The 21,688-nt window shown below is 46.4% G+C and overlaps 1 protein-coding gene across 9 annotated transcripts in view; it reads right to left on the bottom strand.

Moving 5' to 3' along the window:
• Positions 1–6,692: 6,692 nt before the first annotated feature.
• CCDC186 (coiled-coil domain containing 186) overlaps positions 6,693–21,688 on the bottom strand; it is a 662,916-nt gene continuing 647,920 nt past the window's right edge. For 6 of the 9 annotated variants that reach the window (XM_086922873.1, XM_086922866.1, XM_086922867.1 and 3 more), the window contains one exon: positions 11,965–13,489. In XM_086922873.1, the coding sequence (XP_086778999.1) occupies positions 13,421–13,489 (69 nt within the window). In that variant the 3' untranslated portion in view covers positions 11,965–13,420. Of the gene's footprint in view, positions 13,490–21,688 lie in introns of all 9 variants that reach the window. The other 3 variants (XM_086922872.1, XM_086922870.1, XM_086922871.1) reach the window with 3 other exon arrangements.

The raw sequence follows: 21,688 nt of genomic DNA on the forward strand, positions 1-21,688 counted from the left end.
TTACAGCCACGACCGTTAAAGGTTGGCTCAAAAGGGGCAGATGGTAAGCAGACCTGGTTGACAAATGACAGGTCAAAGTGAAAAACGATTTCATTAAGGAGTGTCCCCATCTTGGTGTGGGTAAAGTGTGTGGGACCATCCTCCCCGTAGTCTGCCAGGCCGCACAAACCTAGTTCATAATACGGGCAGGTGGTACAATTGAAATCCCCCACCCAGATAATCAGTTTTTCCCCTACAACTTCTTCTCCTAACATCTCAATAAAACTCAGGATTTTTGCCATGGTATGCCCCAGCTCGATGCTTGGTATATTATTATAAAAATTCACTAAAATAATATTATACAAAGAGCCCCATTCAAAGGTTAGGATTTGATAGTGCTGACTTGATACATATGTACAGAGACCCCCTTTATTACGGCCCAGAGTCGAAGGGGTGGCTGGGGTGTGAAAAGTTTGATAACCTGTTATGTGGATTTCATCCAGGAGCCAGGTCTCTTGTAAACAGAGAATACTATGCTTTCGAATGATGTCCACCCAAGTATTAAGAGTGACTTTACTTGCCAATCCTGCTACATTCCAAGAAAGCAATGTATGTGTATGGTTAATATTAATGTTAATAAGTCCATCCTGGATGAGTCCAAGATTCCCATTGGAAGACGATTGAGATTGTTCTGAAGATAGCAGTTGGTGACATAGATCTGAAGCTATTATATCCTTACAATCCCTAGCTAAGTGTTGCTCAGGCACTCCAGTTATCTCTAACGCTGACCCAATTTCTAGGGACCCAGGTGTAACATCATTGGTCATTACTAGCTGTGGTAGTTGCTTATTATGATGGGTTATTGACAGCGTTTCGATTACTGGGAGTGTCTCCACCTGCTCAGAGTAGCGTGCCTGTCAGTCTAGATCTTCAAGACCCGACAGTGCATCATATCTATTAACTAGGGGGATTTGCCATTGTGGCACATATGAGGGGCGAGGAGCAAGGTCTATGTACCCACCCCATGCACTGGGGTGTCTGTCAGGCAGTCTCAATCTTGTGTTATCCCTTGAATACTGCCATGGTGGTCTCCTAGGCCCTAAATTCATGTTCAATAAGGAGGGAACATAGGGGCGTTCGGGGGGATTATTGAAAAAATTCCCATCATGCAGTGGTGTCATTAGTGACCGAGGGTAAAAATAACTCAGGTCCCTCGTAGCAATACCATTTGGACCCCGCGTATCATACCAGTCAGTGATGTGTGTAACCACCCTATGGTCCCTAAAGTTGATTGCAATCACATCCCCTGGAATGTCTTTAGGCCTCTGTCCTATCCACCCTAGTCTCCTTACGTTTGTTATCTCTCCATTAAGGTGGGGCGGCAGAGGTCTGTTGTTTCTGAGCCAATGGGTTACCTTGTTTTTTAAATCAAAGTAGCCTTCCCGCCTACCTTCTAGGAGCTCAGGGACCCCTGTGAGTATGATTACAAAGGGGGACGAATCGGGTGGTAAGTTTATATGGTGATGAGTATTATGGCTTTGTCTCTGCGGGCGTTCAGCTTTGCTCAGATTTCTTGTTGATTCAGGTCTTGGCGGGGGAATATTTTTATGGGCAGTTTTAAGAGTACCCAATTGAAAACAATCTGGTCTCATAATTTACATACTTAAATGGCAGTTTTGATTCTTTTCATTAGTGCTCTGCCAAAGCGAGCCTTCCTTTTCACCCAGGAAGCGCTGCGCTTCATCTGACCCCTGCACCGCACTGAAGAAGTCAGCATGTGTAATATTGTTAGATAATATTATTTCTGTGCTTTCTGGTGTTGAATGCTGTCACCCAACCCCCTCCTGATTCGCAGCTTGACCTGTCACCCACCCCTCTCGCTCCTTACTTTGCACACGAGTGAGATGCACTAACAACCGAGCACAAACTCGAAACCTTGCACATGAACAGAGCGCCTTGCTTGGCTTTCTGGGAGTGCCAGCTGCCCCCGTGTCTTCTGAGATGCCAAGGGAAGTGACATGGGTGAAAAAAGAAAGGGCATGCCACTCTGCTAGAAGCCGCTTCCCTCGCTTTTTATCTAAATCCTTTCAAACCAAAACATGTGCGTTCTTGTTTTCAGAGCTCGTATGCTGTTACGGTAGCGGGGGAAGCCTAACGCTGTGGTGTTCGCATTGAAAGTTCTGTTTATCTCAGCCGCCACCGAGGTCGAGCCTGAAAGCTGCTTGTGTGAGCCTATATTTTCTCCGAGCATTATGAACACTTATCCACATAGCAAGTCTTGGCTGCAGCGCCCCGCTCACTCCTCTTCCACGGCCCCTCCCTCGCCTTCCATGGGAACAAATTCACCCTTTACAATCAGAAACCCTTCTCTACCTGCTTCCCGCCCCTCCCCCAACAGCCAGAGGAGGACAGCCTTTTCTGGTGGATTCGGAACTTGCATTAAAAGAAAACGTGAAAAATCAAATACGTTTTCAAAGATTAATAATAGATACTATGTTACATCTTCCAAATGCAGCGAGCTTAGACATCAACCCTACTAAGTAAAATAAGTTTAAATCTAAGTGTGTTTACCTCTTGAGTCTACACAAATTTGCGCTACAGGAACACTTATCCACATAGCAAGTCTTGGCTGCAGCGCCCCGCTCACTCCTCTTCCACGGCCCCTCCCTCGCCTTCCATGGGAACAAATTCACCCTTTACAATCAGAAACCCTTCTCTACCTGCTTCCCGCCCCTCCCCCAACAGCCAGAGGAGGACAGTCTTTTCTGGTGGATTCGGAACTTGCATTAAAAGAAAACGTGAAAAATCAAATACGTTTTCAAAGATTAATAATAGATACTATGTTACATCTTCCAAATGCAGCGAGCTTAGACATTAACCCTACTAAGTAAAATAAGTATATCCCCCACCACCACCACATCCACCACCACCACCACATCCACCACCACTTCCACCGCATCCACCACCACCACATCCACCACCACCACCACATCCACCACCAGGTGCAAATTCAATGTTCTTGGATTTTCGTCACAATAAAATACACTGAACATAATCTTCACAAAATTAAATTACAAACGTTTAAGCTATTGCCATTTATAAATTACAATACATTTTATTTAAGTATTAATTATTTACAAAATTAAAAGCCATTGTTATTTGCATTATCAATACATCTAAGTCACGTAAAGACAACACACATTGCATTACAAATGCTATAGGTGTCACATTTGCGAAAGTTAAAACTATTGACATTGTAACTGACAAAGCTATTACTTTTGCTAGTTACAAAACCAACGCATAAATAAAAAAAGTGTCATTTACAATACCAATTGCTCAAACTTTCCTAATGCGAGACCTATTGCATTTCCAATGCTTGTTCCCGTTTGTAGTCAACCCCCCGGCCCCTATGGGAGTGGGGGTTTCAGCCTCTGGTGCTGAATTCGGGGGATCTATCCTGGGTTCTTTAGTTTGGGCAATTTCCTTAACCCTCTTAGTAGGAAGATTTTCTTTTGTGTTATGATGCGCCTTATCAGGACGTATCGGTAGGGCCGCGATATGAGATTTCTGACCTTCAATAACAGCAGATTGTTTAATACGATCAGATTTTGTGTGAAATGCAAGATCTTTCAAAAGTTTGCTATTTTCATTCGCTAGTTCTGTTAGGTTAGAGAGATCATTGCCCAGTTTTTTCACCCTCTCTAGTAGAGGCATGATTAGTGATTTCATTAGGTGCTCCATGTTTTCCACAGTGCACAGGAATACACCATCTACTGGTACGGGAGGGGTAATAGTGTGCGTGATCTCAACACTTTGCTGGTTTTTCCTGGGGTTGTTCGATGGGGTCTTTCCTAGGGTAATTTTTCTGGAAAGGTTGGGAACTTTCGTGATTCTCCCCTTCAGGGGTGGGCCCTTTTTCCTCTTCAAGTGTACTCTTATAGGTGGATTGCCCATTAAGGGTTTATCTATGTTGCCCTTAGGAGTTGGTAACGGCAGTTGCAATAAAGAGGGCTCGACCGAGGATAAATCTGAGGAAAGCTCTAAAGGAACCTTACTAGGGGAGGGACTATTAACTGTAATGTGAGAAGATGAGTGATCTTGGAATATAAGTGGGACATCTATATCTACAAGTTTATCTGTCTGTACAGTTTATGTGGGTGAGGGTATTGGTGATATGCTAGTGTCTTTTGAGGACAGCCTACTTCTTTTTGAGTCAAACGATAGTCGTCTTTCAACAAGGGCAATTTCATGCTCTAAAGCTGCAACCCTCTTAGTTAAGTAGGCATCTAATGGCCCTATCACATTTGCCCTCCCATGCGGGGTGAGTAAATTGGTGGATCCCTTGCTAGACATGATAGTTCGTAGAAACGGGTGAGCCAAGTAATAGTCTTTAGTATGTGCCACTACCAGCAATAGATCGTCAGGGGATTGTTCATCCGAGAGTTACTTCAGGATTTGAGGATTCAAAATGGGAAAAAACAGTGCGTTTTGATGTTCCTTGTAATCTTTATGGTAAGAATCCTTACTAGTAAAGCAGCGGATATTAGAGGGGTGGGCCGGTCCGGTCCTGGATGGTCTTGGACGGGCTTAGATGGGCCCGCCCTTGGTCAGGGTTTTGTCTGGGCGTCCCGCTCGCGTCCCGCGTTGCGGGCGTGCCCCAGCTTTGTAGCGCCTCCAGGCGCTAATTGATGACGCGCTCCTGAAGCGTCGCCGCGATGATCCCTGGGAAACCGAGTTCCTCCCAGCAGCGGCCGCAGGTTTTGCTAGTGCGGCGGCGGGAGGACTCGGCGTGTGGGACCCGGCAGTCAGCGGCAGGCAGGCAGGGGGTCAAACGGGTGAGTCCTTGGTAAACGGCTCCTTCACAGCAACCCTTCCGTGTGGAAAAAGAAATGCCCAGATGGTCGGGCGTGCCCCAGCTTTGTAGCGCCTCCAGGCGCTAATTGATGACGCGCTCCTGAAGCGCCGCCGCGATGATCCCTGGGAAACCGAGTTCCTCACAGCAGCGGCCGCAGGTGTTGCTAGTGCGGCGGCGGGAGGACTCGGCGTGTGGGACCCGGCAGTCAGCGGCAGGCAGGCAGGGGGACAAACGGGTGAGTCCTTGGTAAACGGCTCCTTCACAGCAACCCTTCCATGTGGAAAAAGAAATGCCCAGATGGTCGGGCGTGCCCCAGCTTTGTAGCGCCTCCAGGCGCTAATTGATGACGCGCTCCTGAAGCGCCGCCGCAATGATCCCTGGGAAACCGAGTTCCTCCCAGCAGCGGCCGCAGGTATTGCTAGTGCGGCGGCGGGAGGACTCGGCGTGTGGGACCCGGCAGTCAGCGACAGGCAGGCAGGGGGACAAACGGGTGAGTCCTTGGTAAACGGCTCCTTCACAGCAACTCTTCCGTGTGGAAAAAGAAAAGTCTTTGGAGTAGAAAATCTACTATGCTGTCATGCTGTGTTGGGCCTTCCATGCTGCGCCTGGCAGGCACGCAATGAGCACTATTGTTTTCCTCCTCCCCACCCAGTGGTGACCGAAACTACTGCTATTGAACACTGCAGTGCCACAGAAGAGGGAAGCTATAGGAGATAGTAGCAGGGGAAGTAAGTGATAATACCCCGAGCAGGGCACTCAGGTCAACTACTGCCCGATTTTTGGAAGTGCCCCAAATACACAGGACACAATGGGGTGGATGCTCTTTCTCCAATCTAGTCCCAAAATTATGGAACTCATTGCCTATCAATCTTAGGCAGGTATATAATGAGCCTGGACTAAAGCAGCAGCTTATGGCTCTTTCCCAATTAACACCTACCGAATAATAGTCTCAGTGTAGCTTAGTTGTTTATGTGTGGCTGGGCTAGCGCTGTGAAGCCGTGGGGTAGCCATGCGCTTTAGAAATCTACATAGAATACAATAGAATGCAACTCCTCTGCAGTTTGTGGAACCAGCATACGGTTGATAAATTACACTGGAACTACTTCTCAGGCAGACTACAAAAACAATAGTCGAATCAAATGCTTAACTCAAGGTAACCAGCATGTGGGTGGGACCAAAGCCCATCTCTTAATCGCATATGGTCAGGTGGCAGCTGTGTTGTCAAGCCAGACCAAATAAATGTTTCTGAATAAAAACAGGACACATTCGGATTATGTTTTATCATTCTGAAGTACTTTTTTGCCGCTACAGCTATTCTTTCTGATACTATGTTTCATAAAACTGGTTGATGTTACTTGATCTCACAAAGTATATGAATCATATTTGTATCTTTCTTATGCTTGCTACAGGCTGTTTTGTAATGCTAATGGTTTCGGTTAACCTAGTGGTGTGTTGAAGTTGTTTAACAAGTCTCGTATTGTCTGCTTGGCTTCTCTTTGTATTCGGTTTTATCGTACCACCCTTGTTGCACCTGTTTGCCATAATCCAGGCTTCTGACAAATTTTTAAGTTCATAAAAAGGGTGAAACGTGCGTTGCAATTGATTTCTTGCTTTATTTGGATTCAGCGAGGTCTAGTGTTATGTTCTGCTCTCTGAGGACGAAAGTCCTTAACATTCTAGCACTTCGGGATGAATGATCCTGCTATTAACTCATTCAAAACAGATGCAAAACTCAGACCAGTACAACTTTCCTAATGCTTTCAATATTAATAAAACGAGTGGAACAAATGTTTCCATGCAGACATACCAAACAACTTACAGCCTACACAAAATAAATCCAACCAGTACCAGTTGACACTAGAGTTGGAAGGTGTTTATTATTTCAAAGTACAATATATATACATAATATATTTATATATATAGTCCTCAAGTCATTTAAAATAATCATACAGAAATAAATTATCTACAAAATTAACAATAAAATCAACAGAAAAAGCATTCCAAATGAAGGAGCTAATCTCTATTTCCAGGTATGTTTTAATGTACAGGTGACATGCGACGAGTACAGCAAATAGCCCACCCATATGCAGTTTTTTGTCGAAACCAACTGGAAGCCATTTCCTGCTTTGTCCTTTTCGCTACACGCAAAGCGTTCCCTTAAATGCCAGATTTTTTATATTCCACTATGATTTTGAAGAGCTGTAGAAGGCATACACATTGACACATATCACTTAAAAAAATGTAAAGCAGAACAGCATCCTGGATATTTTGAATCGGACAGCTCGCCTGGTAACTTTGTGGGTTGACAGGTAACTGCCTGGAGTGTTCACATTTAGCTGCAACTACTTTATTGCGGAGTGTTCACATTTAGGTGCAACTACTACTGAAGAGCAAAAAATAGTCTCAAGGAGCTCTTGACGCGCAAACCATCCTAATGAAAAGAGAAACTTGGAAGAGTTAGGGGTAGAGAACCTCAGATGCTATACAACAGTTCGCCATGACTGACACATCCTATAGGATCAACATAATACCTGCTTGAAGCACAACTTGTAGTCTTTTGATTATGCTTTCAGTGTGGATGGAGTGAGGGAGACAAAAAGAGAGTACAATTAAAAAAAAGGTGAGCTAAGTTCTCAGAGGGTGCTCGTGTGAAAAGAATGAATAATAGGTCACCACATACTTGGGGGAGAATCAGTGCTATGCACGAAGAGTATAGTATGCTGCATTGTCCTGCTCATGGGCAACTGCTTTTGAATTTAATTGAATTGGTGCAATCTGCCCCTTCCTCACAATGGGTACATTCTGCTTTAACTTACACAATGTACTACCAATGCCAAACAGAAAATTCAGTAATGTCATATAGGTGAGATATAACAAACATTTTTCTACAGGCACGCAATGGCTTGCATTACCATCTGTAAACATTGTACAGAAACATATAGGCAAATATGTTTGACGATATAGTACAGATTCTTAGAAAAACACATTTCACTTCGCATTTATAGGCAGGCTGAACATTCTTCATTTTTGAAGCTCAAAAAAGATTCAGATGAAGAGATCAATAAAAAAAGTGTCTTGATTGAGCTTATGTTATCATCAAAGATTTGCATCTCAGTAAATTTGTTTTTTCTATTCAAAATATAACGACTAAAAGAATGAGAACCAATGAAGTCGGGTCTAAACAATCAGGTTTTCTTGAGTTGGTAAGGTAACAAAATGCAGGTGGGCAAACATAACGAAGGGTAGGGGGTGTTAGAACTGCAAAATCATGGAGCTGGCAGCGGCAGGCCACAAGCAGCTGGTGGGTACAGCAGCAGCAGGTCATAGAGTTGAGGAAAGGCAGCCAGAGACAGATGCATCCCACAAGCAGCTGGTGGATGAGGGTCAAGCAGCAGAAGGCTACATGAAGCAAGCAGCAGCAGGTCATACCGTTGATGGGAGGCAGCTAGAGGCTGCTAGGAGCATCTGTAAGCCTCAAAGAGTAGGTGGTGGAAAATGAGAAGGTGCAGTTGGCTGCAAGGCAGGCACTATGGGCCATGAATTGAGAAGAAGGATACACATTATCAACACGAGACAGGAAATCTTTGAGTCTGAAGTAATATATTTATTCAAAGCACCAATCAAGGCAGTGGAAGTCCCCCTGAGAAACATCAAATAGAAATTATCTTTTGATTAGGATGCATGCTCGGTACACACTGTTGAATGTTGTTATTATTTAGCAGGGTTCAAATCTGTATGATGATTGTTTTCCTTAAATGTGCAACAGGATGAACTGCGCAAACAGACTAAGATGTCACAAGGGCAGGCAAAAATGCTATAAGGAACTGTCTCTTAGACATTGCCTCATTAACTAAAAAGTAATAGCTCTGGAATTAAAATTTGACTCCTAAGATTGGAGGCTGGGAGCTCAAGTATATGGAAAAAGACAGAGTCCTAATTTATTTTCTGGACATTACCCAACATAAAAGACAACATGTTCATAAGCAAGCAAATAAAAGAAGGATGTACAGCGAGTAATACAATGTGCCCTATTTAAATAGTCTCAGGTTCTCTGTTACATCTTTAAGGCAAAAATGATGCACACATGGTTGCTGTTTTCAGAATACAGAGCCCCACCACAAACATTCCAAGCAATTTTACTCTAGAGCTGGAGGGCTGATTAAATTAGGATGGATTAATAAATACAGTTCTTTTGGCCATGTACTATCTTTAACCTCCCACAAACCTCCAACACTGGGTGGATAGAGGCCCATAACTGCTAAAAGACCGAAAGAAACAGAGGTCCTGAATTAACTAATTGGATATGTGTTTAAACACGTATCTGGGTTCAATGCATATAGCTAAATGAATAGTAACAAATGTGCACGTTTATTCCAGAAAATGTTCTTACTTCTTGCATACAACGCCGACAGAAGGGAGTACAATTATTTTAACCAGTAGTTTCTTCAGTAAACAAATAATACTTTGCTCTGTGATCATCCCACTCTTGAGTAGCTCTTGGAGCTGCACGGTGTAAAATCAAAATACAATGTTTTGAGAGCATACATCGATTACAAAGCAGAGCAGTGAGACACTTTCTTAATTTGGCACTCAAGCGACTTGGGTGTTTGAATTCTCCAAAATATACATATAGAAAAAGATGTTGTTGGGGGTCACATTTCATAAGAGTCCAACATTTCATTTCGATTGAATTGGCATAGGAATACGGCTCAGTTAGGTTTCAAAAATGCATATTTCATTTTTCTTCATGCATTGGTGAATGTCTTTAGCATTTTTGGAAGGTAGTCGGGAAATCCTTATTGCACCAAAGATTTACAGCATGGCACGATTTTGGAAGAAGAGACACGTCAATTTCCTACTGCGTGATACATACTTTACAGGAGCTAGTCTTACCCCCACATTGCAGCCAGCAGTGATTCTGAGATGATGAAGAGACCATAAATTGGAGTCAGTCTAAAGTGTAGCGAGGAAGTGCTTCAAAATAAAGTGGCATTGTGTATTTAAATAACAAGAAGATCCCAGCAGTGGGAACATGAGCACTAGGAGAATCAGCGCTTAGGATCCAAAGTCTTTCCTTCATCACTTTCACAGGGAGCCTGGAATTCCCCATTTGTCGTAAGTGATATGTTGCAGACCCCATGCTCTGCTCAGAAGTGAACTATATACAGCAAAACAGACCAATACACATCACTGCCTGGCGAGCATATATGCCACAGGAGTACGAATATTTAATATAGCAGTCCAAATAATTTACAGTTTCCATGAACTAAAAAAGGAACAATCACTAGGAAAGCAAGTAAAATAGCATCAAGGGCCCTAAGACTTGCAATAAAAAAATAAATTAACAAAGTAAAAAGAAATATATCACCAATCATCCTTTTACAGAACATTTTAGTGTTAAAACTGTGAGGCATGTATACCGTTTTTCAGAATGACTAAAGGAAGACAAACATACCTAGGGAGAGCACACAGACATAAAGCTTTACACATTTGCCACCCAACAGTCTGTTATTATTTACACTTCACATCAGTCGTACTGTGTTGGGAGCTCTTTTCAAAGCAAGCGCCTTTAAGGTCTATTTGCCAAATTGACTCCGGATGCAGATTTCTCAGAGATGCGAAATGGGCCAAAGCTTCAGAAGTACATTCAGGAAATAACACTTTTCCAATAGTAAACGTGTCAACCACCACAGTGGTCAGAGATGCATTACAATAAAAGGCCTTGGGACATTCCCTATACAGAAGTGTGGTATACAGGAGTGTTCGACACAGGCTGGGTGAAAGCTCACACTAAATGTACACTTGGTTACCTGCAACTAAGCCAACTGCTTTAGTGTGGCTCTTAATGCCTGGACTTTTCTAATCTTCTGCAAGCAAAGTAATTAAAGTTTTAAAGGGGGGGAAGGCTACTATTTAAAGACAATCCACCTAAAAGTGCTTTAGTGCTAAAGGCCATCAAACATGAAGATACATCCCTCATTTGCATCTTGTACATCTCACAGAAATTCCCTCTAATGTGCTCTGAGTTGTATATTATTCCCTTTTTTGTTAGCACATCAGAGTTGCTGAACAGATGATTACATATGTACAGGACATCGGTATATCTTAACAGGAAATTATATTTATTTTTATGGTAGGCTTGGTGAGGTGAGTTATTGTAGTTTAAGCCCTCATTACAAGTAGCTGGTAAATTCTGATGGGCCGTCAGAAATATGTTTTGGTTTTTCATACTGAGAGTTCGAATTTTTGTTTTAAACTCTGCGGGATTACATGCAGGAACTGTCATGGAAATAGGTATATCCACATATAACTTCCCCATCACCAGAATTACTGGGACCACGAGTAACAGTAATTCCAAGGCAGGGAAATAACAGACTGCCTCATTATGATGTAAGGCCGCAAGCTATCCGACAACTTGTCTGAGGTTTTCCGCCTGACATCAGAGGTTTTCATCTGACCGCCGTATTACGATACTGGAAGTCGGAGGGAAACCTGTGGGGGAATTCCAGACCACTTCCGATGGGCTCCAAGAGCCAGTCAGGACGGAGGGAGGACTGTAATCTCCAAAATGGAGGTTGTGCCTGCTCAGGAACCGCAGTGCGGATTACGATGCAAGTATCACACAGCCTTTCTATTGTGATCCAACCGCAATAGAATGTCTGTCTGAAATGGACTGTAGGGTCCCCTAGCAGGGCCCCGTCCCCCCCGCGGCCTCCGCTATGAGGCCTGGGGGGCGCCTGTGGTGCCCTCCCAAACATCCATGCCCCGTGTGGCAGGCACAGCATTGTCCCTGCCACACGGTTCATGGATGTTTTAAAAGTGTATTTTTTTCTGCAGCCCACAGCACAAGCCACAATAAAAAAAACATACACTTTCCCACCAACACGGAGGCGTCACATCATAATATGGGAAGCAGGACCACCGACTCCTTGCAGGGTGGTCCCGTATCAGCTACAATGTCGGCCGGACCCTCATCCAACCGACATCGTAATCGACCCCAGACCCTTTAACGGGTCCCCTAATGAGGCCTAAGTATCCAATTTTAGTCCTCTATTTAGGACAATGAATCACCCCAAACTCGGTACATTTATCAATTGCAAACCGCAAGGGTGCAGGAGTTAATTTCTGTCTTTTTTTTTTTGTAGTGATACAGGATAGGCAGTAGCAAGAATGCAAAATGAACAATTATAAAATTGAGCAGAGTACATGTTTGAAACAATAAATAACACCAATGATGCCACTCACCAACACTGTGGCACCACCCTTAGCACCCTGTACCAGTACTGCAAACTAGCAAGAGACTAGTACAAATGAATTCTGTGCGCTACAAAGTTAGCGGTTTATCAATGGACGTGTGATGTTCTGATGTACATGTCACGCCAGACCACATGGGAGCCAGAGCAGACCAGCACAGAGGCAGGGCATGACTTCAGTTCACAGACCCGATGATCGGAATTCTAGTGGTGTGAACTAACAACTTCTGTACAAGTCTGGCAAAGTCTTGTTTTAACAAGAGAGAGATTAAATCAAAACTGTGCGTGGCTGCACAGTAGCCATACAGACTATCGCATCCCAAGTACAACTGAAGGGAGTGAGCTCCTCCTGTGCAAAGATATGTTTGAATGACTATAATATCCTTATGCCACAAAATGTCAACATGGGGCATGCCTGAAATGTCAGGAGCCAGTCACTGCTGTGCATCGATGGCTGCCAGAGCGCACAGCGGCTTCCTTGGGGCACTTGGCCATTGATCGGAGCACACACAGCCTCGGTCTCAGAGGGTGGTGTCTTAGAAACTCCTGGCTATTGCCCAGAAGGAAAAGAAGGGATGGTTAACGTCTCAGTGCTTCCTAGATGGCTCCAGTATTGATTAAAGTGGGGAGAGCCATCATCGCCCCTCAGGTGCTTGCTAGAAAGCATCACCTATCGACTGGAACACAGAATCTAAGCATCTCAAGGACCCCATTCAGCAGTAAATCCCCCCATTCAAAAGCACAGCCCATTTTTGCTAGAAAAGTATGAAGTGGAAAAGCATTGTTTCCATCTGCAGGAGGCGAAGATTCATTTTACTAATCTATGCATTCGTAAAGGTGGCATTCGCTTCGTAAGGGCACAGACAGCACAAGAGACAGACCATCCCGCCACAGAAGAGGACAACCACCCAACATTCCCACCAGGTGTTTCTGAGGTGCAACTGCTTTACAATAGAAACGAAATGAATAGTGTGTTTTGACAAGTTGTTTAAATGTGCAACACGAGCCCACGTGCCAAAGGGTGTGGCACAAATGTCCCGGGTCATTTCAAAATGATTACATATTCCAATAATCTGTAATGAACCTTGAGCAACCTGCAATACGACAATGGAGCCTGGGTGGCCGGCAGCAGCACTGCCCCTGAACAAGGTACGAGTGCAACGTTAGGGTCGAAGTACAACGTTGGGGTACAAGTATAAAGTTAGGATAGGTCTTACTCTATTAGGGAATACAAAAATAAATAGATCTGGTCTTTTTGGCCGACAGAAAAGAGGCTCCGGCGAGGGCAGGGTGCCTTGTGTTCTCAGGACAAGAGGCACGTGTCTTTATCCTGCTACATCCTCCGCTCATGCTGCAGCTTGATGAGTCGTTCGATTTCTGCTCCCAATGTCTGCAGATTGTCCTAAACAGAAAGTTAAGGGGAAAAAGAGAATTTAGTAAAATTATTAACGTTTTCTTGAATGCACAGAGGTTCTACACATACACCTAAAAGTTTTGACTACTTTGGCGTGCTATTTTCCGCCTCTTTCATTTTACACAACGCAGGCGAATGATCATAGACACTGAATCACATTTCAGGCGGGGTTGTTTCGCAACATTTAAAGACCATGCGTGGACGCCATTACATGCAGAAGCACTGCCCTCCTCCCTATGCCGTAGACACCGAAGGGAATGCAAACATTTGCTTCCGATGCGAGAATCCACCTTCCTCGTGCAAAGAATGTAAGCGCAACACGATTAAATCCCTAGCAAACACAGGCGGATTTCTTTTTCTAAAGTTGGTCTCCCGATCGAGGTAGAAAGACCGAGAAAGGCCGTTGGAAATGTCTATCATGTGCCCCCAATCAGCTATAACAGACTTGAGTAAGATAGGACAGCGACTCGAGAACGGAAATCTCTAATAAGCAGTTTAAGAGCGAACTATTCGTGCTGCTTCATCACACGATCTCCTTTCTCGCCCGCAGATGTGGGTTGGGCAAAAATGTTTAAAAAATGCTAAGCAATGACCACCTTTGCTTTACTTTTGTGCTCTATTGTTATATATATATATATATATATATATATATATATATATATATATATATATATATATATATATGAGAACATGCATGAATAAATGTAAATTGTCTCTTTCTTTGAAGGTGGCCTTCCTAGCTGCAATTACTTCAGGAAGGGGAGTTTGGGAAATGCACACTAATAGTTGATGAGATAATAATGACAGCTCAGTCAGTACCTGCTTTGCTGCTTGATTCCATTGTAGATATCCATCCGGTGCCTAATTCTGCCATCTAGTGGCATGACTCGGAATATTAGCTAGTTTTTATGGTCTGGCTTGCCAGCGCAGCTGTCGCCAGACAATCAATCACGAGAGCATCACGGTTGAGGGGTTTGGCTTTGCCCACATGTTGAGAACGAGGAGTACATGTTTGATTGGGCAGAAGTTATTTGCTTCCACAAGAAAGGTGCTTGCCGAAGCTGTGATCATTTTGTTTATTTATCCAGCAGCCTGAGATTGAGCATGGTACTGTAATGCTATTAAAGGGTCTTAAGGTAACTAGATAACATATGGTGTTTGACCCTCTCTGGCAGCAACACAGATGGGAAGAGGGCAGTCAGTAACATACATGGATTTTTAGATCTAGATTGGCAGCACGACTTTCGCCTCACCTTTTAACCTGCAGCAATATTTTTCTACAGTTATTTGCTTCCACCCAAATATATTTTCATTCCTATCTTATTTACTTGTAAGGCTTCACGTTATTATACAACATTCTTTTAAGCCAGACCCATTGGCATTGCCAATGCTCACTTTAAGTTTGAATACGAATGCTCAGCCTTGAGGCCATTCAAATGTCTCATTAGGGGGCCTCGCAGGTGAACTCCATTTTTAGGCAGTATTTTGCATAGACGCTTATAACAGGGAGCTAACAAATAGTGTAACAATAATACATGGAATATTATCTTTGTCTGATACTTCCCTCAAAGGTAAGGAAGGCAGATTGTAAACGTCTCAACCTCTCATGGCAGTTTAGTAGATTTGGTTGTCCATTTTGGCAAAAGACATGCTTTTTTAAAACAAAGTATGATATTTTACCCATCAGTCACAAAATGTAACTGTATATTCCAGACACACTGGATAAAACAATTTGAAGTGCATTCTGTACTTTTTTTTTTAACTTTAACTTTTTTTTATAACACATGGGCTCCCATTGTGCTCCATTCTTTTTCTACCTGTGAAAAAATCCTCTATATAAATAGTTCAACGAGCTGAACGTTCACACCACAAGGAACACCATAAGCACATGTGCTAGAGCAGTCCATCCACAGAGCACTGCCTTTCAGTCCAAGTTGAAGGAACTTAGATAAGTAACCTGGGCAGTTTACTCTGGTGGGTGAGAAAACCACCATTATTTGAAACGTACATCTACAATGTCACATTTGAATTATCATATGTGGCTACCATTTAGGTTCCTTCTGAGAGTGTCTGCAACATTATTTTCTTTTGCTGCTATGCTCGTCTCCAGATTGCCCTGTCGCATGTCCATGCTATCTTTGATGGCCCCACAGACTTTGCTGCCATTTGTGTTGTCTGGAATATCATTAGTGGTAACTGCAAAACCTGGATGGAAATATTAGTTTGTCCACCATCTTAGACTGCTCTGCAGATCATCCCAATCTTTTTCCAGCGGGCCCGGCCAGGCCTTACTTTTTTCTGCCCCACCCCCCAATTGCAAGTGCAGAAACAAGAGTTTCTGTTGTTTTAAAACATAGTTAAGTTTGACAGTGCACAGGAACCGTGGCCTCTGTCCTGACGGCTTACTTACACAGAAACCGAAAGTAAGACAACGAGGCAGAGAGAGAGAGAGGCCAAGGCAAGGGAAATGGGCCCGAGGCTGTCCTGCACAGGGATACAACTATTAGCTATGCGTCATCATGAGTTGTGAAGGACAAATGATAGCTGAAGTCTCACATCCATAAATGAGGCCACTGCAGCAGGGTGACATGCTGAATGAATGTGCTCCTGGGTCCCGGAGCCTGTCTCTGCTGCATATAACTAGTGACTGCAGGGACACGGATGCAAGGTGAGTGATGGCAATGCTAGGCCTCTACCCAGTGTAAGGACTGTCGCAATGGATCATCGTCCCCGCCAGCTGCAAGGGTGGCAAACGGTGCCCCGCCAGTCCGTGCACAACTTCCTCGAATGATTGCCGGGTAGGTATGCCTGATTGTCAGGTTTCTAGTGGATTCCACCGCACTCGGAGCGGAGCCTCACAAAGGTGGATCGCCATCTTGTGCAGTCAATCCACGCCCGAGAGATCTCAGTCTGTGTTACCGAGATAGCACCCTTCTAGGCAGTAATGACATTACAGCTTGTCTGAGCACTCATGGCCATGCAATGTAATAAGCATTGGAAATGCAATAGGTCTCGCATTAGGAAAGTTTGAGCTATTGGTATTGTAAATGACACTTTTTTTTATTTATGTGTTGTTTTGAAAGTAGCAAAATTAATAGCTTTGTCAGTTACAATGTCAATAGTTTTAACTTTTGCAAATGTGACACCTATAGCATTTGTAATGCAATGTGTGTTGTATTTACGTGACTTAGATGTCTTGATATTACAAATAACAATGGCTTTTAATTTTGTAAATAATTAATACTTAAATAAAAGTAATTGTAATTTATAATGGCCATAGCTTAAACGTTTGTAAATAACTTTTGTGAAGATTATGTTCAGTGTATTTTATTGTGACGAAAATCCAAGAACATTGCATTTGCACCTACACACACACACAGAGCCACACACATATAGATGTGGTGGTGGTGGATCTGGGGGATGTGGTGGTGGTGGTGGTGATGGTGGATGTGGTGGTGATGGTGGTGGATGTGGGGGTGGATGTGGTGGTGGATGTGGTGGTGGATGTGGTGGTGGATGTGGTGGATGTGGTGGTGGTGGATGTGGTGAAAGTGGTGGTGGATGCAGTGGTGGATGTGGTGGAAGTGATGGTGGTGGGTGTGGTGGATGTGGTGGTGGTGGATGCGGTGGTGGATGAGGTGGCGGATGAGGTGGTGGATGTGCTGGTGGATGTGGTGGTGGTGGATGCAGTGTTGGATGTGGTGGTGGTGGTGGTGGATGTGGTGGTGGATGTGGTGGTGGTGGATGCGGTGGAAGTGGTGGAAGATGTGGTGGTGGATGTGGTGGTGGTGGATGTAGTGGTGGTGGTGGATGTGGTGTTGGATGTGGCGGTGGATTTCATGGTGGATATGGAGGTGATGGTGGATGTGGTGGTGGTGGATGTGATGGTGGATGTGGTTGTGATGGTGGATGCGGTGGTGGTGGTGGGTGTGGTGGATGTAGTGGTGGTGGATGCGGTGGTGGATGAGGTGGTGGTGGATGTGGATGTGGTGGTGGTGGATGCGGTGGTGGATGTGGTGGTGGATGTGGTGGTGGTGGATGCGGTGGAAGTGGTGGATGTGGTGGTGGATGCGGTGGATGTGGTGGTGGTGGTGGATGTGATGGTGGATGGGATGGTGGATGTGGTGGTGATGGTGGATGTGGTGGTGGATGTGGTGGTGGATGTGGTGGTGGATGTGGTGGTGGATGTGGTGGTGGGTGTAGTGGTGGGTGTGGTGGTGGGTGTGGTGGTGGGTGTGGTGGTGGTGCATGCGGTGGTGGTGGATGCAGTGGTGGTGCATGCCGTGCTGGATGTGGTGGTGGTGGATGTGGTGGATGTGGTGGTGGATGTGGCGGTGGATGTCATGGTGGATGTGGAGGTGATGGTGGATGTGATGGTGGATGTGGTGGTGGTGGGGGTGGTGGATGTGATGGTGGATGTGGTGGTGATGGTGGATGTGGTGGTGATGTGGTGGTGGTGGATGTGGTGGTTGTGGATGTGGTGAAAGTGGCGGTGGATGTGGTGGTGGTGGATGCGGTGGTGGATGAGGTGGTGGATGTGGTGGTGGATGTGGTGGTGGATGTGGTGGTGGTGGATGCAGTGGTGGTGGATGTGGTGGTGGTGGATGTGGAGGAAGTGGTGGATGTGGTGGTGGTGGTGGATGCGGTGGATGTGGTGGTGGTGGTGGGTGTGGTGGTGGTGGGTGTGGTGGTGGTGGGTGTGGTGGTGGTGGATGTGGTGGTGGATGTGGCGGTGGATGCGGTGGTGGATGCGGTGGTGGATGTGGCGGTGGATGTTATGGTGGATGTGGATGTGATGGTGGATGTGGTGGTGGTGGATGCGGTGGTGAAGTGGTGGTGGATGTGGTGGTGGTGGATGTGGTGGTGGTGGATGTGGTGGTGGATGTGGTGGTGATGGTGGATGTGGTGGTGATTGTGGTGGTGATTGTGGTGGTGATGGTTGATGTGGTGGTGGATGCGGTGGATATGGTGGTGGTGGATGCGGTGGATGTGGTGGATACGGTGGTGGTGGATGGGGTGGTGGTTGTAGTGGATGTGTTGGTGGGTGTGGTGGTGGATGCGGTGGTGGTGGATGTGGTGGTGGTGGATGAGGTGGTGGATGAGGTGGTGGTGGTGATGGTGGATGTGGTGGCGATGGGGGTGGATGTGGTGGTGGATGTGGTGGAGGTGGTGGATGTGGTGGTGATGTGATGGATGTGGTGGTGGTGGATGTGGTGGTGGTGGATGTGGTGAAAGTGGTGGTGGATGTGGTGGTGGAAGTGATGGTGGTGGTTGTGGTGGATGTGGTGTTGGTGGATGCGGTGGTGGTGGATGCGGTGGCGGATGAGGTGGTGGATGTGCTGGTGGATGTGGTGGTGGTGGATGCGGTGGTGGATGTGGTGGTGGTGGATGTGGTGGTGGTGGATGCGGTGGAACTCGTGGTGGATGTGGTGGTGGTGGATGTAGTGGTGGTGGTGGATGTGGTGGTGGATGTGGCAGTGGATTTCATGGTGGATATGGAGGTGATGGTGGATGTGGTGGTGGATGTGGTGGGTGGTGGTGGATGTGATGGTGGATGTGATGGTGCATGTGGTTGTGATGGTGGATGCGGTGGTGGTGGTGGAAGTGATGGTGGTGGGTGTGGTGGATGTAGTGGTGGTGGATGCGGTGGTGGATGAGGTAGTGGATGAGGTGGTGGTGGATGTGGTGGTGGATGTGGTGGTGGTGGATGCGGTGGTGGATGTGGTGGTGGTGGTGGTGGATGTGGTGGTGGTGGATGCGGTGGAAGTGGTGGATGTGGTGGTGGAGGTGGTGGTGGATGTGGTGGTGGATGTGATGGTGGATGTTATGGTGGATGTGGTGGTGGATGTGGTGGTGGATGTGGTGGTGATGGTGGATGTGGTGGTGATGGTGGATGTGGTGGTGGATGTGGTGGTGGATGTGGTGGATGCAGTGGTGGTGGTGGATGCGGTGGTGGTGGTTGTAGTGGATGTGGTGGTGGATGCAGTGGTGGTGGGTGTGGTGGTGGTGGTGCATGCGGTGGTGGTGGATGCGGTGGTGGTGGATGTGGTGGTGGTGGATGTGGTGGTGGATGTGGCGGTGGATGTCATGGTGGATGTGGAGGTGAAGGTGGATGTGGTGGTGGTGGGGGGGGTGGATGTGATAGTGGATGTGATGGTGATGGTGGATGTGGTGGTGATGTGGTGGATGTGGTGGTGGTGGATGTGGTGGTTGTGGATGTGGTGAAAGTGGTGGTGGATGTGGTGGATGCGGTGGTGGATGAGGTGGTGGATGTGGTGGTGGATGTGGTGGTGGTGGATGTGGTGGTGGTGGATGTGGTGGTGGTGGATGTGGTGGTGGTGGATGTGGAGGAAGTGGTGGTGGATGCGGTGGATGCGGTGGTGGTGGTGGATGTGGTGGTGGTGGTGGTGGATGTGTTGGTGGTGGATGCGGTGGATGTGGTGGTGGATGTGGTGGTGGTGGGTGTGGTGGTGGTGGATGTGGTGGTGGTGGATGTGGTGGTGGATGCGGTGGTGGATGTGGCGGTGGATGTGGCGGTGGATGTGGATGTGATGGTGGATGTGGTGGTGGTGGATGCGGTGGTGAAGTGGTGGTGGATGTGGTGGTGGATGTGGTGGTGGATGTGGTGGTGATGGTGGATGTGGTGGTGATTGTCGTGGTGATGGTTGATGTGGTGGTGGATGCGGTGTATGTGGTGGTGGTGGATGCGGTGGTGGTGGTGGATGCGGTGGTGGTGGTGGATGCGGTGGTGGTTGTAGTGGATGTGGTGGTGGGTGTGGTGGTGGATGCGGTGGTGGTGGATGTGGCGGTGGTGGATGTGGTGGTGGTGGATGTGGTGGTGGATGCGGTGGTGGATGTGGCGGTGGATGTTATGGTGGATGCGATGGTGGCTGTGGTGGTGGTGGATGCGGTGGTGAAGTGGTGGTGGATGTGGTGGTGGTGGATGTGGTGGTGGATGTGGTGGTGATGGTGGATGTGGTGGTGATTGTGGTGGTGATGGTTGATGTGGTGGTGGATATGGTGGTGGATGCGGTGGATGTGGTGGTGGTGGATGCGGTGGATGTGGTGGATGCGGTGGATGTGGTGGATGCGGTGGTGGTGGTGGATGCGGTGGTGGTGGTGGATGCGGTGGTGGTGGTGGATGCGGTGGTGGTGGTGGATGCGGTGGTGGTTGTAGTGGATGTGGTGGTGGGTGTGGTGGTGGATGAGGTGGTGGTGGATGTGGTGGTGGTGGATGCGGTGGTGGATGAGGTGGTGGTGGTGGTGGATGTGGTGGTGGTGGATGTGGTGGTGGTGGATGTGGTGGTGGTGGATGTGGTGGTGGTGGTGGATGTGTTGGTGGTGGATGCGGTGGATGTGGTGGTGGATGTGGTGGTGGATGTGGTGGTGGATGTGGTGGTGATGGTGGATGTGGTGGTGATGGTGGATGTGGTGGTGATTGTGGTGGTGATGGTTAATGTGGTGGTGGATATGGTGGTGGATGCGGTGGATGTGGTGGTGGTGGATGCGGTGGATGTGGTGGATGCGGTGGTGGTGGTGGATGCGGTGGTGGTTGTAGTGGATGTGGTGGTGGGTGTGGTGGTGGATGCGGTGGTGGTGGATGCGGTGGTGGATGAGGTGGTGGATGTGGTGGTGGTGGATGTGGTGGTGGTGGATGTGGTGGTGGTGGTGGATGTGTTGGTGGTGGATGCGGTGGATGTGGTGGTGGATGTGGTGGTGGTGGTGGATGTGGTGGTGGTGGATGTGGTGGTGGATATCACTGCACTGGGATGATATGATCTTTGACAAAAAGTATTTTACATTTCTTCTCTCCTAAGCCTGGACTTTAAGGTGACCCTAAGGTGGCATATAATGCTAAGCACATAACCAATTTTGCATACATTCCATAGCACAACATAGTAAAACATACCACAACACTTTAAATATGTATTTGTATGTGGTCGCTGCACATCCTGTTTTTTTTGTTTTATTATTTTAGAGTTTACTAATGTTATTGTATTTAATTATCAAACACAAATTATCTAGAAAAGAGGGCCTGATTTTCCTTTGTTTTAACTTTAAGATAGCTCAACGGGTTAAATACATTAGCTGAGACTGACGTTTTGCTATAAATTAACAGGTTCCCCGACATTATTAATGCAGCCTAAGCCATTCATCCTTCTGAGGTACGTAACTTTCATTGGCAGT

The sequence above is a fragment of the Lissotriton vulgaris genome, chromosome 5 (assembly GCF_964263255.1).
Source record: "Lissotriton vulgaris chromosome 5, aLisVul1.2, whole genome shotgun sequence".
Classification (NCBI taxonomy): Eukaryota; Metazoa; Chordata; class Amphibia; order Caudata; family Salamandridae; genus Lissotriton; species Lissotriton vulgaris.